The 20,688-nt window shown below is 47.0% G+C and overlaps 1 protein-coding gene across 2 annotated transcripts in view; it reads left to right on the forward strand.

Moving 5' to 3' along the window:
- Positions 1–20,688, forward strand: part of LOC137439117 (protein tyrosine phosphatase type IVA 1) — an 86,496-nt gene that overhangs the window by 38,761 nt on the left and 27,047 nt on the right. For both annotated transcript variants that reach the window (XM_068134829.2, XM_068134830.2), the window contains one exon: positions 6,938–7,030. In XM_068134829.2, coding sequence (XP_067990930.1) covers positions 6,938–7,030 — 93 coding nt within the window. The remainder of the gene's footprint in view (positions 1–6,937; positions 7,031–20,688) is intronic.

Below are 20,688 nucleotides of genomic sequence, written 5' to 3' on the forward strand. Positions count from 1 at the left end.
TAATGGAGGTTAAAGAGCGGGAGGTGCGGGAGCACATAGAAAAAAATAAAGTGGAGTTAGAGGAAGAACTTAAAGGGGCGCACGAAGAGATGAAGGAGATGAAGCAAAAATTAGAAGAAGTGGAAGAAGGGGTGAGCGAAATTAAGAAGCGACGGAGAGAGGATAAGAAAGAGATAAAGGAGGAAGTAAAAGAATTGGTCCAAAGTCTGTGTTCGGATCGTGATGATGTGCTCATTAACCGGATGAGGGATTCGCAGGTGATGGAGGAGAAGCGAAGAGGAAGAGGACCCGGTGTAAGTGGTGACCAATATGGTCGTGCGTATGATGCGCCAGGTGATTTAATAAGCTTGGGGGTCGAGATGGACCCGGGTGTTCGTGAGAGGCCGTTGGTGAAGTGTGCGACAGGTCTGGTGTGCGAAAGAGGAGGTGTGCGAGAAAGTCCGACTCTGGGGTGTGTGAGGAAAAAGTGCGTGCCAAGGAGTGAGGGTGCTGGCGAGAGTGAGTCGGTCGTAGCGTGTGTGCGAGGGAGCACATGGAAGCGCGGGGTGGTGAGTGTTACAGAGGGTGTGACGGGAGAGTGTGCGCAGGAGTGTGCGCGAGAAAGGTGTGTGACGGACAGGTGCATGAGGAAAGAGTGCGCTGTCAGAAGTAAGGAGGAGTGTCCACCTGTGGTGAGTGTTACAGAGGGTGTAACGGGAGAGTGTGCGCGAGAAAGGTGTGTGACGGACAGGTGCATGAGGAAGGAGTGCGCTGTCAGAAGTAAGGAAGAGTGTCCACCTGTGGTGAGTGTTACAGAGGGTGTAACGGGAGAGTGTGCGCGAGAAAGGGGTGTGACCGACAGGTGCATGAGGAAAGAGTGCGCTGTCAGAAGTAAGGAAGAGTGTCCACCTGTGGTGAGTGTTACAGAGGGTGTAACGGGAGAGTGTGCGCGAGAAAGGGGTGTGACCGACAGGTGCATGAGGAAAGAGTGCGCTGTCAGAAGTAAGGAAGAGTGTCCACCTGTGGTGAGTGTTACAGAGGGTGTAACGGGAGAGTGTGCGCGAGAAAGGTGTGTGACGGACAGGTGCATGGGGAAAGAGTGCGCTGTCAAGAGTAAGGGTGAGTGCGCTGTCAGGAATGGAGGTGAAAGTAGTGAGAGTGACATGGAGCGTGAGTTAGTTGTGACAGGTGAGCGAGGATGTACACCTGGGATGGAAGGATGCACACCTGGAATGGTAGAGCGTGAGTGGGAATGCACGCTGGAGTTGGTGGTGAGGCACGTGGTTGGGTGTGCGAATGAGGGCACACCTGTGATTGTCACAGAGGAGGTGACTGAGGAGGGGGCGCGAAGAGGTGTATTGGTGAGGTGTGCGAACAACGAATGTGTGCCAAGGTGTTCGGTGGTCAGGTGTGTGACCAAGGCTGTGAGTGGAATGAGGGTACCTGGGTGTGTAAGGAAGGGTACGAGGAGCATGGGCACAGCTGGATGTGTGAGCAAGGAACGGGCTGCGGGGTGTAAGCGTCCAGGTGAAGCATCGACGTTAGACGGGATAGAGTTTAGAACGACTTATAGCCGAATCGGGCCCTCGGTGCGTGCTGGGCCTCGCTTTGAACGGCCGCGTCCGTGCTCCACTAGGCGGAGCTGGCAGCCCGATAGAAAGGGTCGTCATGGCGACCACTTTTTGGTGAGACGTGCCGGCAGGTCTAGATCGGGGCATTGGATGGCTCCACGCCGAGGTGGTGTGTGGGATCTCGGCACGGGTAAGCCCCCGTCCCTGCACCGAGTGCCGGACGCATCCAGCCGCTGGCACAAAACAACCAGCATCCATTGCTTGGCTTTACGAAGCCGGGCTTTGGACAGGGATTGGCGCACCGAGAGGTATTAGTGAGTAGACTGGGTGATGAGGTTAGTGTTTTGGACCCAAAATTAGAGAAAAGCAAAATTTGATGATTGGCAAGGGATTGGCAGTAGTGATTGGCAGATGATGGGCAGTGATTGGCAAATTTTTAATTTGTTGAAATTTGATGTGCAAAATTGGTAGTGAGAGACCCCCGATGTGGTGGGATGGCAAATCCACCATCCCTCACAGGGGGGGGCAAAGGAGCACTAGTGTTATGGGGTGTATGGCAGTGAAAACTAGCCCGGGTGGGTTAGGATATTGTGTGTAGGGATCTAGAAGATGACATTAGGTAACGTTAAGATTAGTTAGTGACTGATACCTGTAGTGGGGACGCAGGTAGATTAGTATGGATGATAATGACGAGGGAGCGCAATAGTTTAAAGGGACGACTGGGAAGCGCAAGTTTCAGAAGGGAGTAGTTAGCTGAGATGATGCCGTGTGTGTGAGGATTGAACAGGTGTGATTGCACAGGTGTGCAACTGGACAGGTGTGTGGAGCAGTGTGTGAGTAGTGGGTGTTGTGGATCAGCGCGAATGCGCTTGGGGAGAGAAGGGTGCAGGTGGCACCAGGTGTGAGAGAACAGGTGTGCAAGTACAGGTGTGTGGAGAGAGTTGGAGTAAGTGGTACGGAGTGGTGTGCATGGTGCGAAGGAGTGGATGGGGGAAGAGTGGACCCCTTTCACGAGTACCCGGGGCGGGTAGTGTAAGTGTTAGGTAGAGGGTACAGGTAAATTGTGGTTGGATATTGGCATTTGTGGTGCGGTGGCAGAATGGTGTTGTGGATGGGTGCATTAGTGTTGTGGAAATGGCTGGGCGTGTAGCCTGTTAGTGTGTGTAGTTGGTTGGGCACTCCACCACCGTGAGGATGTCGGCCAGGTGAGGCCGCAGGTGGGCTCTGGGAGCCGGTAGTTGTGAGTGGGTGCCTGAGGATCCTGGGTGTGGATCGGGTAGCCCAGTGCCAGAGAGGGCACCGAGTGGGGAGAGCGCCAGAGGGCCTGCCCCAGGTAGTTAGGTTAGGGTAAGGAGCAGGTAAGCTCGGAGGCAACTGCAGTGGTGGAGGTGTGCAGGTGGGTAGACCCACTGGGAGAGGTACACGCCACAGCCCAGAAATTGTGCGAGGGCACCGGGAGATGAATCGGGGGAGTGAGACCCCAAATTGAAGAGCACCACAGTTGGCCAATGGGAATTGGTTTTTAGAACCAATAGAGTAAGAGGGCCAATGGTTTGGCCGGAGAAAGACCCCGGGTAGTGTAAAGTTGTTAAAGTCATTTAGGAAATAGTTAGGATTGATGAACCTGTCGCACCATACGCAGCCACTTACCTGTGGTGATGATGATGACTCCACACCTGTGTTTTCTTTGGTTGTGTTGCAGAAATGAGAATTGCTGTGAGGATTTGTGAGACGCATCACGACGTGGATGAGACATTGGGGTGATTCCATCTCTCCCTCCCTAGGAGGGACTGATGATGAATTGGTGATGGCGAATTTTGATGTGCAGTTGGAGATGGCAAATTTTGATGAGAGTTGAAAATGGCAAATTTGATTGGTTAGGAGGGAGAGAAGACGAAGTTGGTTTATGGGAGGAACGGGGAAGACAGTAGGGATGTTTGTCGATTTGTAAAGTAGATGTTTATGGGTAGTGTTGTGTTTTGTGGATACAGTAAGGGGTAAGGGAGGGGCCATGTAGGTTACCTGGTGGGGGGGGGGCGTACGATAGGAACGTACCTGTCTCACCTGGTTCCCATGTGCCCCCAGTGTGCATTACCTTATATTGCGTGCACTTTTGCGCCCTTACCACCTTACTCACTTGTTTCTTCTTTTGTCTCCCACCTCCGAGGATCTGGCTTTGGGGTAGAGAGAGAGGAGAGAGAGGTGCTGGCTACGCAGTTGTGGGCCTGCACTTTCGCTGTTGGCTGCCTGGATCGATACACCATATGGACCGCAATGTTTGTGGCCACCCACAATGGACCGCAGCTCTTTTGCGGCCAAGCACCACCCGTGGAAGGACCTATGGGTCAACGTGGCACCTATGCCATAAAGGTGAACCACTGTTAATTAACACCAAGTGCACCACAAGAAGAGCAAGAGACACCTGCAGGGTTAGGGGTTGTCGCATTTATTTTTAATCATTGAACAATGGTGACTGCACCGATTGGTGGTGGGGTGGTGCTGTTGATGCTCGGAAAGGGTGCTCTGCACGTTATTAAAGGCCGTCGGCCACAGAGCACTCGTGGGTTGGTGTATCGATGTTGGCAAGCGCGCTCTCTCTATGCATAACATCTGCATGTGTTCCTCCAAAAACAGGTCCTGGATCGTAGTGTAAATAGCAGCGTAGTCGTGTAAATAATGCTCCCTACCGGCTGTATGTTTAGTTTGAGAATTCTTTCCGGATTCGGTTATCCTGTGGGTGTGTTTCTGTGAGGAGAAGGGTGCAACGTCGCAGGGGGACATATTTACTCATTTGTGAATATCTGTAAAACTGTCGCACTCAGGGTAGAGTTAATAGTAGAGGGAACTACATTGCGTGCCACACTAAAGTAGGTAAAAATTTATCGGGTCGGGACGCCCCGAGGGTAGAGAAGGGTGCAATGTTGCGAATATGGAATTTGGCCTCCATATCCGCTTGTAAATATTCCCCTATTTTCTCCAATACTCCCCAACTTTCCCCGATCCCCCATTCCCTAGTCCCATTGCATGTAAATAACAATCAGTAGAGCCGACCTTCCCCTTATTCCCCCATTGAATGTCGTGCCCAGGTCCACCGCACCACACGTAGCCAACTTTCGGACATCTTCCTAGTTATTCTTATTCTATGTCAGTTAAGGCCTCGTTTCCATTAATTATGACTCTTCGTTGCACCAGAATGTGATTATATGGCATCAGTAGTGAGTTTAGGACCTTTTCCATACCTCCTTCCATCTTCTTCCCCAACCAACTATGGCTGCAGCAACGGAGGGGATGGGGGCGGCGCGGGGGGGAGGATGCGTCCTCACACCGGCTCGATTAGCGCCATTGACCACGCGCTCCACGGGGTTACCACGGAGGGGCTGGCTGTCAGCTCCTCCTCAAGGGCGGAGCCTGGTAAACCCCCCCCGCACCCAATAAGAAGGGCGGACCGATTCCATCTGGGCGGAGCTAACGAGCCGAGGGCGTGTCACTCCCCGCCGGATATACGCAGCCGCTTGCCGGACGTGACAAGAGATGCGCCCCCAGCCTGGAGAGAGAAGTCGCCACCCCTCGAGCGCTGCAATACCTCCACCGCATCTCTTGAACTGGACCGTACGTGATCCTGCCCTGAGCACAGGTGCACCTGGAGCGATCGCTACCCGCTTTCCTGGCCATCAAACCCCGTGTGAGTGAGCCTTGTCCCGCGTTTACCTGTCGTCTGTCCGGGGATAATATAAGTGTGTTTAAGTGCCCACCTTCCTATGTTTCCCTCTTGTCCCTGTAATCTAAACCTTCCGCATTATTGTAATAACAACCTTTGAGAACCGTATCCCTGGTGTCGTGTCGTATTAATTCCAGCCGTGTGTCTTCTTTTTCCTTCATTGGTCTAGCATAGCGCGACTAGTCAACCCCGGGTGCAATCGGGGTAACTTGTACGGATACGGCGGCCATCCCGCTCGGCCCACCATACCATCAAAGTCGTATCTGTAACAATATATATATATATATATATATTGTTGTGGAAATGAGAATTGTTTTTTTATTGTTGTAAAAAATATCACCCTCCTTCCTCCAGTTGTTGTGTATAAAGGTCAAAGGGGCGTCCCTTAGTTAGGTCATATACAATCACGTTAGCCAATCATAGATTTCCTCCTTGTTGGTAGTTATTTCCTTATTCTGTGTATTAGGTTAAGGCTTTGTCTTCCATTAATTAATACTCCATTGCACCGAATTCAAATAGATAGATCCCCTTTTTCAAAATCCCCCAAAGCCTTTATTACCAACTGCATTTGCCTCCATTGAGCACGCGGTCGGCTCGGAGAAGAAAGGCGTGTCTCCACCTCGTCATAGAGGGGAGGAGTGAGCCAGCCCTTGCCGACCAACCCAGAACGAGGGGTTTGGCTTTGAGAGGGCGTGGGGAGAACCGTCGAGTAGGTTCGCGAAGGTTGAAGGGTGTGGCCTATATAACCCGCACCACGACGCCCCCATGAGAGACGCGCGCAAGAGAGGAGACGATATACGTGCCGCACAAGAGGAAAGAGAGAGAGAGTCCACCACCATCAGTTTGAGTCCACCACCATCAGCTTGGAGTCCACCACCAGCTTTGAGACCACGCAGTTTCGACCCGCTGCGACGCGTGAGCCGGATTGCGGTGGCATCGGTGGCCGTCGAGGTCCCGCCCGACGTCCCGTGCGGGATCAAGCTCCAGCTCCGGCTCCCGTTGGACCTTCCTCTCCTTCCACCGAATCGTTCCTGCCTTCATTTCCCCATTCGTGTGTGTTTGATTGTTGTCCGTTTTGAGTGTCTCGTCCTGGGTATAATAAGACTGTAGGTAAGCTAGCGTTGCACTGTGTCTCCTTGATTCCTTCTGTCTTTATTTTATTATCTTTCCTTCTTCCTTGGTTATTTTGGTCCTGTAAATAGTAGGAATAAATATAGTAGCATTTTCAAACCTTTTTGCCTTCGTCTTCCTCTTATTCACATCCGTGTCTTTGTGATTTCTCCATTGGGCACCTGTGGCACGATTTGGCCAACGTTTATGAATCGGGTTAGTCTTGGTAATAGTTCGTGCCGCGGTTGCTAAACACCGCTCGGCAATCAATTAACATCTGTCCGCGGTACGAACGGGGCTGTGCACCGGCCTTTCCGGAGGTCGCGGTACGGCGTCAGGGACCACGCTGGTCAGCAATAAACAAGGGGTCTAATCCCCCCTCAAAGGGGAACCATAGGCCGACGTTGGGTTCCGTAACAATATATATACATATATATATGTAAACATCTATTATTCGCTATTATAATAGTATTATCGTTATTTCGCAACATAATAGCATTAGTATATTGTGCATCCTTTGCTGTCACTTTTTGGAACTTGTTGAATGTTGTTCCTTCAGGAGCTGAAGAAATACGGTGTAACAACGGTGGTGAGGGTCTGTGAGGCTACATATGACAAAGGCCCTGTAGAGGAGCAAGGAATTAGTGTTGTGGTGAGCAGATTGTCATATTATCATTCAGGAGATCCCATCTATAACATTTACTTCAACTAGGGCGTGCCCGTACGTGGGTGCAAAAAAACATGCGTGCAAACAACAACAACAAAAAAAAACTTTGAAACCACGTGGCAGTAACGACCACAGAACCCCCCCCTCTATTTACATGAAATGGTTTGGTCCATTCGCAAAGCCAAAGCGAACGGCTTGCGAGTACGGTAGAACCCCCCCCCCCCCCCCTCTATTTACATGAAATGGTTTGGTCCATTCGCAAAGCCAAAGCGAACGGCTTGCGAGTACGGTGACCATACCTTGGGAACCACTTGTCCGATTAATTTCAAACCTTGAAAAGGCACATCCTCGGGTCCCCAGCAATATACCTGGCAAGTTTCAAGTATATCGGACCCGTGGTTGTCGAGAAACAGCGGTCACAGACAAACACACACACACACACACACACAGACACACACACATACACACAGAGATTACTGGAATTATAGATAGATGATGCTGGTAGTGGGTAGTGGAGAATCCTATTTGCATCATGCACTTTATTGGAGGCCATCATCATTTCACTTGGGTGAAAGTCAAATGAAATCCATCTTCGAATGTCGTGACGTCCATGTTTTGCTGTGCAGTCTGAATGGTAAGGGTGCAATGGGTAGATCATTTGTCGTGTGTGGTCAGCAGCTTGTTACTTGCCGGAAAATATTCCGGCAAGTATGTTGATCTGTCTGTTTGTCTGTTTTGCAGCACTACGTCTACACTGTTGCACATAGAATCGCCAAACTTTACACACATATTTGTCTTGCGCTTGAATAGACTGTGCCCAATTCATGACGTCATTGGTCACGTGGTTCGGCCGCCATCTTGGAAAAACCGATAAACTTAGCACCTCTATAATCTCTAAAAGTGCTGAATAGAAAAAATTGAGACATGGCTCATTGTAAAGATCTCTCCATGGGGAATAAAATATGTTAATGATGACGTCATCGGTCACGTGGTTTGGCCGCCATGTTGGAAAAACGTAGCACCTCTATATCTCCGAAAGTGCTGAATATAAAAAATTGAGACATGGCTCATTGCAAAGAACTCTCCATGGGGAATAAAATATGTCTGATGACGTCATCGGTCACGTGGTTAGGCCGCCATATTTGTATTAAATTGCTGATAAAAAAGTAAAGTCCAGCAAGTCCTTGGTCTCTGACCGATTTTTCATCTATTTTGTCTATTGTTTTTTTTTGCATAATTTCTAGATAATTATATGACCAGATTGATAGACCATGGGAAACTCCATAGCTTTTAGTGAATGTTCAAAAAAAATTTTTTACCTCGGCCTCGTTAACAATTAACTTTTTTTCTTTCTTCAAAAACCCTAAAGCTAAAATCAATCTAATTTTGAAGCTCTAGCTAAAAAAAGCTGGTGGTGTCCTGCTCAGTAGGTGTATGTAAACTGCTTCCTCACCTGTACACTTTATTTCTATGTCATCCATGTAGGTATGGTCATCCATGTATAGCTCTTTTATACCCTGAAGAGATTGTACGATCCAAACCAAATGACATCTACCACTTAGGCTTCTGAAGATCTGAATTCTTTGATAATGGAATGAAGATCTATATGTGGAGAATGATGTAGTTGGAGCCAGGTAAAGCAACAAGTTGTGCTGCCGCCGCCAGTTTTTTCCACTGCAAAAACCCATCACTTGCAAAGACTTCATTGGAGATGCTGTCGGACTACCTGAAGCATTCTATACATGTTTGAAATTATCAAACCATTGTCTTGCGCACCACCTAAGGTGGATGGAGGTTATGTCTTCACCCCTGTCTGTTTGTGAACAAAATATCTCAAGTTGTGGATGGATTTGGACGAAATTTGGCAGAGATGTAGCGTATGTGACAAGGACGAAATGATTAGATTTTGGTGAAGATCTGGATTCGTATCCGGCTACTAGAATTTTTGAAGTGATTCTTCACCATTGGGAGATGGGGCCAAAAACGATACATCGCAGGATATCTCAAAAAGTTATGGATGGATTTGGACAAAACTTGGTGGACAGGTTGTGTGTTTCACAAGGAAGAATCGATTCAATTTTGGTGAAGATCTGGATCCGAATTCGGCTTGTAGATTTTTTTAAGTGATTCGTCACCATAGGGAGACGGCCAAAAACGATACATAGCAGGATATCTCAAAAAGTTGCGGACGGATGATTTTGATTAAATGTGATTCTGTATTGTGATTTTCTGGTCTACTCTGGAATACAAAACGTAAACTGCACCTGGTGGAGGTATGCTGTCTACTGAGTGCCGTTCTAGTTTAATTGTGTGTTTCCATGACTCATATTGTATGGCTTGCACGATTTTAGAAGGTTTTTGACAAAATGCAATGTGCAAATTTTTATTATTCCTGCCCTATGGTTGGAAAAAAACAAAAATATATATTTCTGATAAATTAATGCTGACTGAAATTGGCAAGTTTTGAAAAGCTTTGGCGCCCCTGCAGGTAAGAGCTGCACCCACCCATTTGTATTGGATGGCATTTTATACCAGAGCAAGTTGGCTTGAGAATCTTGAGGGCACTTGCAGCAAAGGCCAGGAATAATGCATAAAATGATCACAAAGGAAATGTCATCCAAAACACAGGTTTGAAATATCTCTTGCATCTATGGGTATTCACTTATTTAGACATCCTTCAGTAGTTTTAGTCGAGTTAAGCAGTGTTTCCAAAATTTTCATATGCTGTCCGCAGGTACAAATACGGTAAAACTCGCAATAGGTGGTTTTCAATGATTGTGCTCAAATATGGCTGGATGCGGATACGACTATTCCAATCACAGTATTTAGCGATTTATATCTTAGCTGCAATGACACTGGATGGTGAATTGCGACCATGATATCGTAAATTTTCAACATGGAATATCGAGAACAACGCCCCCTGTTCTCTGAATAGTGCTGAAGGAGTTGAAGTTGATAAAGCTGCTGATGGGAAACGCTTGCCTCGACAACCCAAGACTCTGAGCACAAAGATGTTCAAAGAATATGCTGTCTGGGTGGTGAGGTCATGGGTGTGCATTTCTAATGTTCCTAATGATCTGCATTCGATCCTAGGATCTGCTTTGGGTCCTAATGATCTGAAGATCTGCATTCCTAATGTCATTGGTGGTGAGGATCTCAGTGATGCAGAGAACGTTGCATCCTTAGCGTAGCTGGTGATGCCTTACTCGTTTGTGCAGGAAAAACCTACTTCGACACTTGTGATGCCCTTTATATTTGTATCCAATATCCAACATGCCTTTGCTGTATCTGCATCCATATTCACCTGTGTATGTGTGAACATAGCCTTACATATTTGCCCTGGTAAAAGGCATGCATTAAACAAACATTATATATGTATGTATATACTATGTATTGTATTGTTACTGTCGTGGATCTTCAAGACCAATGCGCCGCTGGGCGTGTAAGGGCCGAGAGATCTCCGCATATGCCAGGATAATTTGGGTGTAAATCGGGTGTATCAGACACACGAACACGGAAAATTTGCTCACAGGAATACCTGAGTGGAGCTTTGTCAGAAATTCGCTTATGAATGCGATTTAATGCGTGGACCCAAAACTCGCCCGAATTTGCAGTCACCTGCCGATTTGCTCTGGAGCCAGTTCCAATGATTGACCACCCAAAGTTCTCATGAGCAACGATATGTATTCACGAAAGATTGGTTGGGGCAGAAGAAAAAGACACGGCCACTCACAAGGCGAAACAAAACTGTATCAAATGAATACCAAAATAAAATACGTGCCCTCGAACCATGACAGAGCTTAAACTCGAATGGCAATCAGTAGAGCGCATATCTCTGCTGCCAGGCTGAACATGTATGTTTTGTATTTCACTGATAGACCAGATCTACATCCGGACCTCAACCAATAGTAAGGGAAACATATGAAAATCTGTTAACTAAATTGTTACCAAAAAATTTCTTCACCAATATGTTTGTAAAGGTGTGTAATAACATGTGTTAAAATGTTGAAGGTCAACTCCCGTGGGAAACCCAGAAAAAAAAGCTGTTGAATTCGGGTACCGAAAAATTATTTTCGAGAATTTTAATTTTTTTTAATCGGCCCTTAAGTAACTTATGAGGGGTCAAATAAGGGTTTTTCATGATTCTGAGTTGATTGTTAACATTTATATTTCACCACAGACACTCCTTTGTGGAAAAATAATTTCTAAATATATCTCATTTTCTACTTTGCAGGACATGGAGTCTAGCAATATGGATGAAGACGTTACTCCACCTGTGCTCAATTGCTTCATCTGTGCACGCTCGGATACACCAGCTGAAAGGCTCATACAGGCAACGCCAAAGGGATACTCAACTTTATTGAAACAAGCAGAAACTGTCGAAAATGTTACTGTTGTGGAACGTATGAAGGAGGCTCAAAAGGAAGGAAAACTGAGGTACCACCAGAAGTGTAAAAATGATCTGTACAACAACTTTGTTGCAACCACCAAGAAGTCAGCTCAAGCATCAAAGGCAGAGAAAGAGTCATCAAAGTTGAAGAGAAGACGCACTACTTGTGAGTTCAGTTCATCAACTGGCTGCAGTTCTAGAAGATCACAGTCAGTTGACCTCCTGTATAAGGATGTATGCATTCTTTGCAACCAACCAGCCCAGCTCTACAAAAATAATCCAGCACAAGCTAGAAAGAAATACAGAGTGCCAGATAATTTGACTGCAGATACACTGAAGGCAAGCTTGCTGAAGACAGCACGGAGTCGCGGGGATGACTGGGGCACTGAAGTCACTGGACGCCTGGAAGGGATCAACGACTTGGTAGCAGAAGAAACACTGTACCATTTGCGATGCAAACTTATGTTTGCGAGAGGTGACAGTTTGTCCAAGACTGATGAGGAAGGAAAAAGGAAGAGAGGACAGAGGAGTATTGATGAGGAGTGAGAGGCAGTTTTTATTGAATTCTGCGAATGGTTAGACTCAGAATTAGAGCATGGGGTAATGAACATGGACCAAGTCCATGAAAAGCTGCAGGAGTTTGATCAGTCACCAGAGAAGAGCCTTTCTTATTCAAAGCATTGGCTAAAGATAAAACTTCTAGAGAAATACGAAGACACCTTGTATTTCACAACACAGGAAAGAAGGGCAGATGTACTCTGTCTCAAAGATGGCACCGACAATATTCTGCGAGCGCATCATGCTAATCTTGACCATGGAGATGAGAAGACTCAGATCATAAAGACGGCACTCAAGTTCATATCCAATGATATTGCCTTGATTGATTTAGGTCCAAAGTCATACCCCACCACACACAGTATGACTGACATCGATAGTCAGCTGACACTTGTTCCTGCAAGCCTTCAGATGTTCTTGAGACCGATTGTCAAGACAGACGAAAGAGTTGCCGTTTGGGGGCAGAATTTTATTAAGGCCTGTCGACCTCGGTCTGGAGTATTGCCACACCAAATGGGGCTTGCCATACAACTTGATCATAGATTTGGGTCAAAATGGATGCTCAACAAGTTCCACCGGCTGGGATACACCGAGTCTTACACGGAGACACAAAACTACAAATACTGCTTCCTTAATAGTAGGAGTGGAGATGATGTTCCAGATACTTCTGGCACTCTTGACACCATTGTGGAGGAAACCGATGAACAGATCAATGATGAGGTTGCGGTTGATGCTGCGCTTGAGGATAAAGCAGTGATGACAGCCAAAGTGCCAGCCAGTGAAAGTGAATTGTCAAGTAATGATCAGGTGGTCTTTATGGAGGTTGGGGAAACAAACAATGCAGTCACTCAGTTTGTTGGAGACAATATAGATTTAAACATTGTCTCTATTCACGGAAACACTCCCTTTCACTCAATGGGTTGGATCGAAGTCACCTCTCCGGCACCACCGTTGCCAGATCCACAGACAACAGCAGCTTTCCCCCGGGTGAAGTTGAAGGCACTCGACAAAGCTAAGATCCTGAGAGGAACTGAAGTAAAGATTATTCCATTTACGAACAGGAAACAGATAGGAATGAACGCGATCATGGTTCTCCCCCTCGCTGAGCTTTCCTCCTCCCTGGCTCATGATCAGCCACTCCTCACTCCAGGTGACACACTCTGGGCAGCGGGGTGGGTGATCAAAGCCAACGATCCTGAGTTCCCACACTCCAACTGGAATGGCTGGATGAAGAGAATCCATGCTAATGATGCAAAGCAGAGCACACAGATCGAGTTCCTCCCAGTTATTGAAGGAGACCCTAATGACCTCAACACCATCTTCACCACTCTGAAAGAGTGCATACGGCGCGCTGGGGTCGCTATAGTGACCTTTGATCTTCCGATTTGGCTGAAGGCTGTGAATATAATAAAGCAGGCAAATCTACCCGTCATTCCAAGGTTGGGTGGTTTTCACCTGCTGAAGTCTCATCTTGGATCAATGGGTAACATCATGGAAGATTCTGGACTACTAGATGTGATCCAGTTGATCTATCCTGGAAGTACGACAGCCAACCACATCATGGATGGAGGATGTTTTGACAAGGCAATCCGTGTTCACCTCCTCATCGATGCAGCCATCTATCAACACATCATGAAACTTGCCTTCACTGAGGAGGAGCATGGTGACATGAAGACCTTCATGGAGAAGGTGGCTGATGGGAAGATGGGAGCCAGACACTCAGACCCAGTAGTGCCAGTGTTTGAGCAAAGGTTTGAAGAAACCTTCAAACGACTCGCAAAAGGAGGAAGAACACCTGCACTCTGGGTGGAGTACCACCACATGGTGGCTACCTACCCCGGATAATGGCATTACATGCAGAAACTGCAGTCATGATGTTGTTGAGTCTGAAGAAGACATAGACAATGACTGTTGAAACTTCTGACATTGTGAATGAGAAATAACTCTTGAGTATTATATATGTACGTGAAATAAAAGCTACTTTGTGTGTAAATGTAAAAGTGAAAATAGAAATGTTAACAATCAACTCGGAATCATGAAAAACCCTTATTTGACCCCTCATAAGTTACTTAAGGGCCGATTAAAAAAAAAAAAAAAAATTCTCGAAAATAATTTTTCGGTACCCGAATTCAACAGCTTTTTTTCTGGGTTTCCCACGGGAGTTGAACTTCAACATTTTAACACATGTTATTACACACCTTTACAAACATATTGGTGAAGAAATTTTTTGGTAACAATTTAGTTCACAGATTTGTTAAATATCTCATAAAATGCCCTTACTACAAACTGTAATCAGCTTATTCTTGTCACCTAAACAACTCATTCACTAAGTTTTGTCATAATCCGTCCACAACCTTTTGAGATATCATGATGCATATAATTTTGGTCTTGTCTCTCAATGGTCAAGAATCACTGAAAAAAACAAAAAAACTGTCTTATCCAGATCCGAATCTTCACCAAAATCGAAACAATTCGTCTTTTTCACACATGCAACCTGTTCACCAAATTTTGTCCGAATCCATCCATATCTCTTTGAGATCACCTATTTTTATCATAACTCATCCACAACATCTCGCGAGATCTTGCCGGCGAGGGCGCGGTTTTTCGAAGCCGTACACACTCTTCACGCTTTCAAAGTTAAGTAATTGGTCACAATTGTATTTTTGTCGAAACTGTATTTATCTTTCGGTGTGTGTACCTATAGTGTGTCCCTAGGAAGATTTATCAGTGTTGATCTTTCATACCTGTATGAAAAATCGTCGGTTATTTCGTGCCGCGTTTTTTTGCGGACTAGTACCTTGTTTTCTACCTTGAGGCTTTGTTTTCTCTCAGCGGTCGATTGTGGTCCATTTACTTTCGTTCTCTCAGTTTTTCCCAGTCTTTTCACTCCATACTTCCTTGTTTAAAATCATAACTAAAAAAAATAAAAATAACATTTCCTTCTTTGTTCTTATTCATTGTTCTTATTCGTTTATTCGTTGATCTTATTCGTTCTCCCAGTGTGTACCCTGGATAAGAATAGGTACGCCGTATCCCTGCGTGTCGTAAGAGGCGACTAAGAGGGTTGGCGTCAGGAAGGGCATCCGGCCATAAAAACATTGCCTCAAAAAGAGAACCATGACAATTACAACTATATGTGGGCAGGGTACAGCCTGAAGTGGAGATCGGTTTCTGAGGTTTGGGACATGGAATGTAGGGACAATGACAGGGAGATCAGGAGAAGTGGTGGAAGTATTGGTCAGAAGAAGAGTGGACATATGTTGTGTGCAAGAGACGAGATGGAAGGGAAGTGGTGTGAGAATGGTGAAGGGTAGGCAGGGACAGAAATACAAGTTTGTGTGACAAGGGTGCCTGGAGGGCGTGAATGGTGTTGGTGTCCTGTTTTCTGAGGAGTTTGTAGACAGTGTGGTGAGTGTGACTAGAGTGAGTGATAGGTTGATGATGGTGAAAATGATGATTGGAAAGCTCTTGGTGAACGTCATCTCGGGATATGCTCAGCAGGTTGGTCGAAGCGATGAAGAGAAGGACAAGTTCTGGTGTGCGATAGAGAAGCTGATGGAAAACGTGAAAGATGAGGAAGTTGTGGTAGGAGGAGACCTAAATGGACATGTGGGAAGGAGTATGGATGGTTTTGACGGAGTTCATGGGGGTTACGGATATGGTGTGAGAAATGGAGAAGGTGAAAGGATTTTGGAGTTTGCTGATGGAGCTGATTTGTTGATTTGTAATACTAAGTTCCAGAAAGAGGATAATAAGCTTGTTACATACACGTCAGGTGGGTCGACGACAACCGTTGACTACCTGATGGTGCGTAGGCGAGATAGGGGGCACCTCCGGGACACAAAGGTGATCATGGGGGAGGAGGCTGTTTCACAGCACCACTTGGTTGTCTGCAACGTAAGGGTGAAAGGTGCGAGGAGAGCTCGGCCGGTGAAGTACCAACCGAGAATGAAGGTGTGGAGGTTGAAAGAGGTGACAGTAAGGGAGGCAATAAAAGAGAGGCTGAGTAGGGTCGAGGATGATGTGGTTGAGCTTGAAAGTGGTTGGATGTCAATGAAAGCTAGTCTGTTGGGAGCCGTTGGTGAGGTATGTGGATGGACAAAAGGACCACCGAGGCACTCGGAAACATGGTGGTGGGATGATGAAGTTGGAAAGAGGATTGACGAGAAGAGGAAGAAGTTCAAGGAGTGGCAGAAGGCGAAGGGTACGGGAGCAGAAACAGCAGAGCATGCAAGTTATAAGGCAGCCAGGAAGGCTGCAAAGAAAGAGGTAGCAAAGGCGCAGGAGGCATGTAGGAAAATGTTCGGAGAACGCTTGGATTCGGGAGAGGGTCAGAAAGCAGTAATCAGGATTGCAAAGCAGATAGCGAAAGAGAGGTGTGATGTGATGTGGGTGAGTTGCTTGAAGGATGAAGTGGGACAAATCGTTGTCGACCCAGATGGAATTAAAGGAAGATGGAAAAGATATATGGAAATGCTGTTGAATACAGAGAATGAATGGGATGGCAACATGGAGAGTAACCCAGTTTTAGGACCGGCAGAGAAGATAACTGAGAAGGAAGTTGAGGAAGCGATAAAAGCAATGAAGGGTAGAAAAGCGGGAGGGCCGACGGGAGTTGTGGGAGATATGTTGAAGGCAGCAGGAAGTTGGGGTGTGAAGAGAATGACAGAGATCTGTAATCTGGTGGTGAAAGAAGGCCGCATTCCAGTGGATTGGGAACTGAGTACCCTCGTCCCTCTATACAAGGTGAAAGGTGACCCTCTGGAGTGTGGCTCGTACCGAGCGATAAAGTTATTGGAGCATGGAATGAAGGTATTGGAAAGGGTGTTGGAGAGGAGGATAAGGAAGAAAGTGAAGATCGACGAAATGCAGTTTGGATTCATGCCAGGAAGAGGAACGACAGACGCGCTTTTCATTGTGAAGCAGTTGCAGGAGAAGTACATGGAGAAGAGGAAGAAGTTGTTTCTTGGGTTTGTTGATCTGGAGAAAGCATTCGATCGGGTTCCACGCAAAGTATTGACATGGGCATTGAGGAAGTTAGGAGTGGAGGAATGGTTGATCAGAGGAGTGATGGCAATGTACAAAAGAGCGCGCACAGCTGTAAGGACGAAGGACGGGAACAGTGGTGAGTTTGAGGTGAAGGTGAGAGTGCATCAGGGGTCGGTACTCAGTCCACTACTATTTGTAGCTGTGATGGAGGTGCTGGCTCAGAACGTAAAGGAGGGTTTACCGTGGGAGTTGTTGTATGCAGATGATCTGGTGTTGATTGCGGAAAGTATGGATGGACTGAAGGAAAAGATGAACACGTGGAAGGAATGTATGGAGATAAAAGGTCTGAAGGTGAATATCGGAAAGACGAAGGTGATGTACTGTGTGTAGTGTGTAGTGTACACTGTGCTGTGTGTAGGAAGGGTGTCGGAGTGAACTCAATTCAGTGTACAATGTGCGCTGAGTGGGTTCATCAAAAATGTAGTGGTCTGAGAGGGTCATTAACCAGTGTGGCAGCTACATTCAAATGTAAGGTGTGAACAGAGGGAGCTGCAGATGGAGGAAATGTTGAGTTGGATCTTGGAGACGGCGTGAAGCCTGAAGGTGTGAAAACATTTTGCTACCTCGGAGACATGCTGAATGGAGAAGGTGGATCAGACTCGGCAATGGTTGCTCGAGTGAGATGTGCATGGAAAAAGTTTCGGGAATTGAGTAGCGTGCTGATGATGAGGGGAGTGTCGTTGAAGCTGAAGGGAAAGGTGTATGCTGCATGTGTGAGAAGTGTTATGATTTATGGGAGCGAGACATGGGTAATGAACGTAGAGTAGCAACGAAGGTTGGAAAGGGTGGAAATGCGAATGGTTCGTCGGATGTGCGGAGTATCGTTGAGAGAGAGAGGAAGACAAATGATGAATTGCGAAAGATGATGGGAATAGAGCCTGTGATTGATGCTGTGAAGAGGAACAGGTTGAGATGGTTTGGTCATGTGTTGAGGAAGGATGAAAGTGACTGGTTGAGAAGAGTGATGGAAATGAATGTCGAAGGAAGTAGAAGACGGGGAAGACCGAGAAAGACTTGGCTAAAGATGGTGGAAGAAGAAATGCGGGCAAGGGGGTTAACAAGGAGAGATGCAGAAAATAGGGCAAAATGGAGAATATTGTCATGGGGACCGCAAGGCTAACCCCTGCTCTAGCAGGGAAAATGGCCTTTAAAATGCATGTTGTTGTTGTGTTGTTGTTCTTATTCGTTCGTTCGTTCTTCGACCACGTGTTTCACCCCCATTTCCCCAGATAGTTTTCACTGTTCAATTTAAAAATGTTTAAACTTTCCCCTGAAGTGCTGTATTCTGTCGTATATTATAACACCTTTTTCTTCTTCTTCTTTAAAAGGTTGCTTTCGACTTGCTCACCAAATCTATTCATTCCAAAAAAAAATTCCATCTCTTACAGTTCCTCTTTCCTACATTCCCTAAACTCACCTGCACTCCACCCCCGCCCCCTCCCCCCCCCCCCCCCCTCCAGCATCCTCAAACTTATCTCTGACTCGAAGGTCACAAGAAACTCATTTTGCAATAAATGTTCGTTTCCCATTAATCGTACAACACTTTCTAAAATCCAAACCCACCCTTCCCCTCCTATTCTTCCCCATCACCCATCCCTTTCAAATCTCCCCCTTGCCCCTTCCCTCCTAAACTCCCCCCACACCCTTCCCTCCTAGACTCCCGCTCGCCCTTCCCCTCCTAGTCTCCCCTCGCCCCACCCCTCCGAGACTCCCCCTCGCCCCTCACTTCCAAAACTCCCCCCTCACCCCTCCCTTCCAAATCTCCCCCATATCCCATCCCTTTCAAATCCCCCCCTTTCCCCTTCCCTCCTAAACTTTCCCTAACCCCTCCCCTCATAAACTCCCTCCTCTCCCCTCCCCTTCAAATCTCCCCACCCTCATTTTTTCTCCATTTCCCCCCTCTCACCCTTTTTTTTTTTTTTTTTTTTTTTTTGTATACAAGGTCGAGGCTCGTGAAAGAGCGAACATTAATCACACAGAAAGACAAACCGACACATAAAACATATAACATCGGGAGCGGTAGACAAGATGGGGAGAGAGGGGGAAGGACACAAACACAACATTTGAGAGCAGGGACCGAGAGACATGGAGACCGAGAGATCTGAGAGAGCGCGAGGGCTTTGGGGGGGGGGGCATGGGAAGGGGGCGGTGGGAGAGGTATAAAACATATGGACACTGCCAGGACTTCCAGGAAAGAAGTTGGAATTTCAAACAAGGTGGATCTGGGGTGAATTAGCGGGGGTAGAAAAGATCAAGGTTTTGGATGGGGGAAGATAAGAGATGGTGGTGAACAGCTGTTTTAAAGACCTGGAGGGAGGAGTGGGATTGAAGGGAGTGAGGGAGTTTGTTCCAGAGGCGGGAGAAAAGAGGAATGAAAGAGTGGCACCCTTCCTCGTCAAAGCGTCCTCCCCGCTTCTTCCCCCTTCCAACTCTCACCTCCATCTCCGCCAACCTTCTGCCTCGCTCTGCCCCCCCCCCCCACCCTCCCCCTCAAATAACACCGCACTGTGCCACACCCAATCACCATCAAACTTTTTGTCCGCCGCATTCTTCGCTTTCTCCAAGCTATTCTGAAATCTCTGACACACCTTCAACAGCTCTCCCTACCTCTTCCTCCTCTTCCACATCTTACCCTACCCCCCTCCCCCCCCCCCTGTTCTGTATCCGATGCTCCCCCTTCCTTCGCTCAAACTTGACTGATCTCTCCATACAGGTTGCTTTTGACAAACCAGACTTGATCTGCTTAACAGAAACTTTCCTCGTTCATGATGTCTCTGATTCCTTAATATCTCTCCCGGGTTACTCCCTCCTCCGGTATGATAGACCTGAGCCTCGTCCTGGAGGTGGGGTTACTATCTTTATCATAAACTCTCTTCCTCACTCGCCCTGCACTGCCCTCTCTCCACCTCACCCCCAGGAGTACCTCTGGCTATGGCTTCCCCTTCGCTCCCACCTTTTGTTCATATGTGTGTTGTACCGTCCACCAAACAGTGATGACTCCATCTACATCTTGCTGTCTGATAATATGGACCAACTTATATCTACTCATCCCAACTCTCTCTTTCTCATGTGTGGTGATTTAAATTGTCACCATGCCAGTTGGCTGGGTGCGGGTACCTCTCTGACCAGTCATGGTTCCTCAGCAAAGGACTTCTGCGACTTACCTGGACTGAAACAATCTGTCAAATTCCCGACTCCGATCTCAGTCAACGGTGCATCTTCTCTTCTGGACTTGGTTATGACTAAGTTCCCTGCAAATGTCTGCTGCTCTTCTTCTGCTCCAATCGGTTCATCTGATCATGTGCATGTTAAAGTGGACATCTCTCTGACCATTCCCAGAGAGCGTCCTCAGCGTTGACGAGTCTGGCATTTCACTCAGGCCAACTGGTACGGTCTTCAAGCAGCCAACAATCATCTGGAGTGGTCTCCCATCTCTACTGCCTCTGACATCAACTCATCCTGGGAATTCTTCCAAGGTAAATTGCTCTCTCTCATGCACAGATTTATCCCATCTCGTCTTCAGTTGTCATACCCTTCCTCCTGTACATGGTACACGGAATCTTGTGGTGAGGCAGTTGCCCAGAAACATCTTGCCTTCGCCTCCTGGAAAGCAAATCCAACGGAAGGAAATCTCATTTCCTTTCACAAA

The sequence above is a fragment of the Myxine glutinosa genome, chromosome 13 (assembly GCF_964187855.1).
Source record: "Myxine glutinosa chromosome 13, kmMyxGlut1.1, whole genome shotgun sequence".
Lineage (NCBI taxonomy): Eukaryota > Metazoa > Chordata > Myxini > Myxiniformes > Myxinidae > Myxine > Myxine glutinosa.